At 39.7% G+C, this 7042-nt stretch overlaps 2 protein-coding genes across 2 annotated transcripts in view; both read left to right on the forward strand.

Annotated features, from left to right (window-relative positions):
• Nucleotides 1–98: 98 nt before the first annotated feature.
• Nucleotides 99–5338, forward strand: LOC145478519 (uncharacterized). Its single transcript, XM_081456570.1, has 2 exons — nt 99–1870; nt 5191–5338. Exon 1 carries the CDS (start codon nt 104–106, stop codon nt 1211–1213), a length of 1110 nt encoding a protein of 369 aa, XP_081312696.1. The 5' UTR covers nt 99–103; the 3' UTR covers nt 1214–1870; nt 5191–5338.
• LOC145478501 (poly [ADP-ribose] polymerase tankyrase-1-like) overlaps nt 3492–7042 on the forward strand; it is a 24874-nt gene continuing 21323 nt past the window's right edge. The window contains exons 1-2 of the mRNA XM_081456542.1: nt 3492–3715; nt 4531–4599. Of these exons, the coding sequence (XP_081312668.1) occupies nt 3526–3715; nt 4531–4599 (259 nt within the window). The 5' untranslated portion in view covers nt 3492–3525. The remainder of the gene's footprint in view (nt 3716–4530; nt 4600–7042) is intronic.

Raw genomic sequence — 7042 nt, forward strand, 5'->3', positions numbered from 1 at the left:
GATTATGCGCAGTTTCACGAACAAGCAGGCTTTTCCGGTTTTCATAAACTCCCGCGAACTTCGCGCGCAATCCCCGCGCAACCTCGATCGAAGGTATTTCAAAATGGCACACGAACACACGGTTATTCCAAACAACTGTGTTTCAGAGATTAAAATCCCAAGAAGAGTGAGAAGCGCAAATGGAGTTGATTACAACCCAGCTTTGGGTTTGTATGCCACTTTCAATTATAATGAAGGAGTTTCGGTGTGGAATCCAAAGAGTGGGAAAGTGGTAGCTGAATTCGAAGGGTTTGGCGAGAACTTCCGTGACACCTTGTTTGTACCAGGTGATCGTATTGCGGTCAGTTCATCAGAAGCACACCATGGGGGAGCAGTTGAAGTCTTCAATCTTGATAAAGACAAATGTAATTCAGCTGAATCTGCAAAAGAAGACTACGGCGACGAAGACAGAGGAGACGAAGATGAAGATGAAGATGAAGACCAAGACGAAGACGAAGACGAAGATGCCAAGTCACGTGAATTGGTGATAGAAGACAAATATCTCACGATGACTTACCCGGGACCGATCGCTTTGTCTCCAAGGAGGAATCTTCTTGTCACAGATGCATTTAATGGTGGGGAGGGTGTTTATGAAATCTTTGTAGACTGGGATAATTTAAAGGTCCTCAAATCCAGAGAAATTATTCCTGGAGACGAGGAAGCTGAAAGTGGAATTATATTACTATGCTGTTCTCCGGATTTCAAGGTTGCGACGTTTTCTGATTGCCCACCCATTTTATCAAGTGTGAAAGTGTGCATGAACTCAGAAGAGGAGGTACAGATCCAGGAACAAGAGAAAATCACGTATTACAGGCTTAATGGGCAAGAACACCAGATTGATGAGGGCATAGTTGGACTTGTCCATGATGGAGAAAATCTAATCATTGCAAATGAAAGTAAAATTGTGTTGCTTGAGTCAATGACAGAAGGTAGCAATGCACATCTGGTGGCATCAGATGTCAAACCTACAGGGCAAATGAGAATAAACCATGACGGACAGCTCATTGTCTGCGAAGAAAGCGTTCTAAAGTTGTTCGAATACAAGTGTAACCCAAGGCCCCTTCAAGACTTATGCCGATGCCATGTCAGAAAAACAATTTGGACTGGTTATATTGATAAAATAAATAGCTTAGAAATTCCATCAGTGCTGAAAAACTTTCTGCTTTTCAAGTAAAACTTAGGCCTTAAGCTTATGCAATTTACTCTGATAGAACTATAAAGCGGTATATATCACAAATGAGGAGACAGACAGCAAGGCTCTGGTCTAAGAAAAATTAAGAGAAGCCCCAAAGTTCCTAACCATGAAATCCTGAATGCTCAGCAATTAAGCTTATATATGAAAAAAGCAAGTTTTTCCAGTCACCCAAAGGCAAAAGTTAGTTGCCTGTGCACCCAGGTGCTTCTAGAGCACAACTCTGGAAAGGCAGAAACCCATCTGCATTCACTGTAAAAAAAAAAAAAAAAATACCTGCAGCACATAATAGTCTGTTTACAGGGTATCTTTTATTATCTATCCTTATTCTTAAAAATGGAAATTTTGTTGATGGTTTTTCTTAAACTATCAGGTTAACTATTGATCCATTCATCAACAAAACAAAGAAAATTAGATTATTCGCTCTCGATTTCTATTGCTTGATAGTTAACAAGGGCGCTGCCCGAGTCAACCATCATGCATAGAAATCAAGAGGGAATAATCTAATTGTTTTCTGCTAGTCGTTCAAAACTTTATCTAAATCCTCTTTACTGACACTTGAAAACGTTAAGAAGCGGCCGTCATTTTGTTAACAAGCATACACTGCTACGCTACTCACTATCTATCACAGAATAGATAGTGAGTAGCATAGCCAATTAGAGAACAGCATTCATGATAGAACGCTAGTAGATTTATACTAAAAATAAATACACATTGAGAGTCATTTTATCTTGAAATATGCTCACCTACACTTCGACGTCTGAAAGATATAAGGATTGAATATACCATCAAAAATGCACACCTGATACAAATTGTGTTTATATTATTTTATTTTTTCCCAACTATCAATACTAATGTAGTACAGTTCAAGTTGAACTTCTAAATAAAAATAAATAAATATAGCCAGATCTTCTCATTAATAATATTGTCTTTGAATAATTTTGTGCTGGAAAAAAAAAAAAATTCAGACCCTGCAAATATCTACAAAAGGCATCATCACATAACTTGAACATCATGATTCTGTTACAATAATGGCTAATAATGGAAAGTTTGCCAATCCTGGTCAGTGTAAAATGCAGGCTGCAGACCAAGGGTAAAATGCAGACTCCAGACCAGGGGTAAATTCCAGACTGTAGACTACAGTTCTACTCAAAGTGTAGAATCCCCCCGGGCCAGGGGGGGGGGTACTCCCTTATATGAGCTATATAGGTATGTGCAGCCCCAAAGGGTGTGGTTTCAGCCGTTTTGGTCATAAATAGGGTATAGATTCTAGCTGACTTTGATCATAAATAGGGTATGGTTTTTGCACTCTAGCCTTCATACTGGTAAGTTTTTAAGAAGAAGCCACTTTTTCATCATTTTCGAAAAGAAAAACAACAAAAGCCCTTCACAAATTATGTTTATGGTAACTTAACATTGGTCTGAACCAGGGAACCAATCATAATGCAGGTCTGAAACAGGATTTTGATTTAAGGGTCAGGTCATAAATAGGGTTTCAAATTTTTGGTCAAGTCATAAATGGGGTAGGGAATATCAGGCTAACTGCAGTGTAAGTCTGCTGGTTGGCCTGAATATCACTCTGCTTAGACTTAATATCACTTTGGTTAGCCTGAATATCACTCAGGTCAGCCCAAATAATGCTCCAGCTAGCCTGTTTACGCTTAGCTTTTAATGATGGAAATGGTAACGTACATGATTCAGTTAAAAAGTCTGTAGTCCGCAGTCTGCAGTTTACCCTCAGTCTGCATTTTAGCCCCAGGCTGCAGTCCAGAGTCTGCGTTTCACACTGACCGGGCCAACTCTGTTGTAACATGACGGCACTTTATATTTTTATAGGTCTATTACGTCCCTAAATGGAAAGTTAAATCTTGAAATTTAGATGCAATCAAAGTAGCACGATTTCAATTGATCTACTGTAGACATGAATCCCATGAAAACAGCCAGACCTGCACTGTCTTCTGGTCCTGGTTGTGCAAAGAGTGTTTATCCAGTAAATCAATACCTGTGCCCTCCCCTGCCTTTTTTGGAGTATTAAAATACTCCAAATCACTTCCAGGAAGTAGCCTGATAGCAAAGATTTGATCCTCCTAGAAGTAAATTATTAATTTATCTCAAGCATAAAACACGCTTTTGGTGAATCTTTAGGTTTCACCAGTCATCTCGCTCTGTTTTGTTCTTTTGGTGAAAATATCCGACTTCTCTGACTTCTTCCCTTCTTTTGTTCAATGGAACCAAGCAGTACTTTGTTGTAGTGACGTCACTACATTAATTATGCTTGCGGCTGGCAAGCCAATATGGCGACAAGAAAGCCTCTTCATGGCAGTCATAGTTTTGATACCGAATCGTGCGAGGGGGGAAGAGAATTGTTCGAAGCTTGTAGGAATGGTGACATTACAAAAGTTCGACGAATAGTGAACGTCAATTCTAATGTGAATCTCAGAGATACCGCCGGCAGAAAGTCATCTCCGCTTCACTTTGCAGCAGGTAAGCCAAGGAAATAAAAACAAACACAAACGGCGCCCTTGATGTCAACATTTTTAGAGAAAGTCACTCGTTTTTTCTCAGGAACAGAACTTCCACTTTTACCTCTTTTGAATTTGAAATTTTCTTCTCTGTTGAACCTTAGTAAATTGAAAGGTGCTCGAGTTGTCTAAATTGAATTTCACTGCAGATGTCAAGTGTGTTGACAAAGTTCACCATTTCCTCGATTACTGAAGAGCTTCAAGCTTATCCTTTTCATTGATTCTGCCTTTCTGTGTTACTTTTAACTCTTCATTATTAGCCTTTTCACCGAGAGGATAGCTGTGAATTTTTTCCCATTTCGGTGTAAAAGAATCTCACCTTTTTGAAGCCATTACGAATAGCACTGCGTGATGGCTAAAATTTTACGAAATCCTCAAATGTTTTCGTGAGCTGGTCGCCTTTCAGAAGTTTACGTCGCAACCGTTTAACTTTTGTTTACGTTTCGTTAGTTGTATGACACTTTTCAGATCATTGTAAACCTCCTCCATTCCATTTCAATGTATGCAAGCACTTTTTAAAGCACCACAATTTATTACGGCAACTATTGATTGTGAGTTCAAAACACGAGACATACAATACATGCTATCCCGCTAAGCATGGCTGAATGAACAGAACAACAGATTCTTGAATTATTTGATCTATAAACGTCTAATTTATTGGTTTAATAGCCTTGAAAGCCTTGGAAGTCCTGACAATGAAGTACTGTAGTGTTTTTGTGGACATTTTAAAAGCCTTGTTAACTGTTAATACAACGGATTTTTCTTCTTACTGATCAGGATTTGGTAGAAAAGAAGTTGTAGAATACTTGTTGCAATATGGAGCTGATGTTCATGCAAAAGATGATGGTGGGTTTTTCATGTTTGTTTTATTTTTCAATATAATTGCCACCCCATTCTAAAAATCCTTGACAGTGATTCCTCGGGTTGGGAGAACCCTTACCCAATTACCCTGTACCAGACCATGTTTAGCTACATTTTGAAACCTCCTCTTTTCTAGATGTCCTCCACCCAACTATATTCCCACGCTGCGCTAGTGTTGCTATTTTCCAGAAAGTTAATCACTATCAGTAATGGCCCTTTACTCATAAGCAACAATAATGATATGTGTTACTGTAAATTTAATATCTACAAGATTCTCTCAAATCTTGGTGTTATTTCGTAGTCGAAACTTAAGTCTTTATATCAATGATAAGTTTCCTGCTAAATGGTACAGTCAAACCTTTCCACAGTGGTGACATGGGAACAGAGGAAATTGTCCACTGTAGAGAGGTGGCCATTATGGGGAGGAAGGGGTGTAGCATGACACCTGTTTCTTTTTCAGGACTGCAACATTTCTTTTCTTAAAATATGCTCTTTTAGCATAAAAACTTATGTAACACAATCAAAATATGATGTAAAGTTTATATGAAATATTTCATATATGAACTACGGTTATAGGTGAAAGTGAAGAATGATCGTCGCAGTTAATTTTCCAATTTAAGCAACTGGAAAGAAGAAGCCTGAAAAAAATCAGGGCTTCAACGGGATTCGAACCCGTGACCTCCGCGATACCGGTGCGATGCTCTACCAACTGAGCTACGAAGCCACACATTGGGAACAATTAATTGACCTCGCTCCCAATGTGTGGCTTCGTAGCTCAGTTGGTAGAGTATCGCACCGGTATCACGGAGGTCACGGGTTCGAATCCCGTTGAAGCCCTGATTTTTTTCAGGCTTCTTCTTTCCAGTTGCTTAAATTGGAAAATTAACTGCGACGATCATTCTTCACTTTCACCTATAACCGCAGTTCATATATGAAATATTTCATATAAACTTTACATCATTTCACTCCTCACAGGAAGATATGAACTCAATTAATTGACCTCTCTCCCAATGTGTGGCTTCGTAGCTCAGTTGGTAGAGCATCGCACCGGTATCGCGGAGGTCACGGGTTCGAATCCCGTTGAAGCCCTGATTTTTTTCAGGCTTCTTCTTTCCAGTTGCTTAAATTGGAAAATTAACTGCGACGATCATTCTTCACTTTCACCTATAACCGCAGTTCATATATGAAATATTTCATATAAACTTTACATCATTTCACTCCTCACGGGAAGATATGAACTCAATTAATTGACCTCGCTCCCAATGTGTGGCTTCGTAGCTCAGTTGGTAGAGTATCGCACCGGTATCGCGGAGGTCACGGGTTCGAATCCCGTTGAAGCCCTGATTTTTTTCAGGCTTCTTGTTTCCAGTTGCTTAAATTGGAAAATTAACTGCGACGATCATTCTTCACTTTCACCTATAACCGCAGTTCATATATGAAATATTTCATGTAAACTTTACATCATTTCACTCCTCACGGGAAGATATGAACTCAATTAATTGACCTCGCTCCCAATGTGTGGCTTCGTAGCTCAGTTGGTAGAGCATCGCACCGGTATCGCAGAGGTCACGGGTTCGAATCCCGTTGAAGCCCTGATTTTTTTCAGGCTTCTTCTTTCCAGTTGCTTAAATTGGAAAATTAACTGCGACGATCATTCTTCACTTTCACAATCAAAATATATCACTTAAACAGAAACAGAGACCAATTACATGTGGTATGGATCAAGTTTAGTGACCTTTTACAATGAAAAATAGGATTTTATGTACACCACTTGTTAGTCATTAAGTCCTAGCCTTTGTCAAGAGGTTATTTTGGCAGTCAGGATGTGTTTTAGAGGTAGCTGCCGGTTTCTCCCCATGGCAAGTTCGCCCCCTCTGAGTTCGCCCCCACATCGACTCAACTTGATCGAGTTTGCCCCCAACCAGATCAGGTCGCATATAGAGATTATTCCTCGTTTTTTTTTATCCATTGCCTTGGCAAGGAAACTTGGCTTAGTGGCAAGGTGACTTCACTTGGTGGCGAGTTCGTTGGTGGCGAGACTCTCTAGTGGTGGCAAGATGACCAGTAACCGTTTGACTTTGTTGCTATGTGCGTGCCAGCTGCAACAAGTGAATAATCATCATCTAAGCTGATCAAACATACATGGACTGAAATGGTTCTTCGAAAACGTTTAATAACTCGATAAGAACTACATAAATATGAACACAAAATTTTGGGGTGAACTCAAAATAGAAATTTTATAGTGGGGGCGAACTTGCCATGAGGCAAAACTGGTATCATTCGTTTCAGAGACCATTGCCGTCGTGGACAGGTGGCTGTTGTAGAGAGGTTAAAGTAAGAGTGAAAGTATAGACTGTCTACTGGAACCAAACAAAGTGGCCATTGTAGAGATATGGCCATTGTAGAGATGAGGCCATTAGTGGAAGTT

The sequence above is a fragment of the Orbicella franksi genome, chromosome 2, assembly GCF_964199315.1.
Source record: "Orbicella franksi chromosome 2, jaOrbFran1.1, whole genome shotgun sequence".
Lineage (NCBI taxonomy): Eukaryota > Metazoa > Cnidaria > Anthozoa > Scleractinia > Merulinidae > Orbicella > Orbicella franksi.

Bases quoted from the DNA above. Each gene is read 5' to 3' on its own strand.
- LOC145478519 (XM_081456570.1), top strand. From the start codon at position 104: ATGGCACACGAACACACGGTTATTCCAAACAACTGTGTTTCAGAGATT.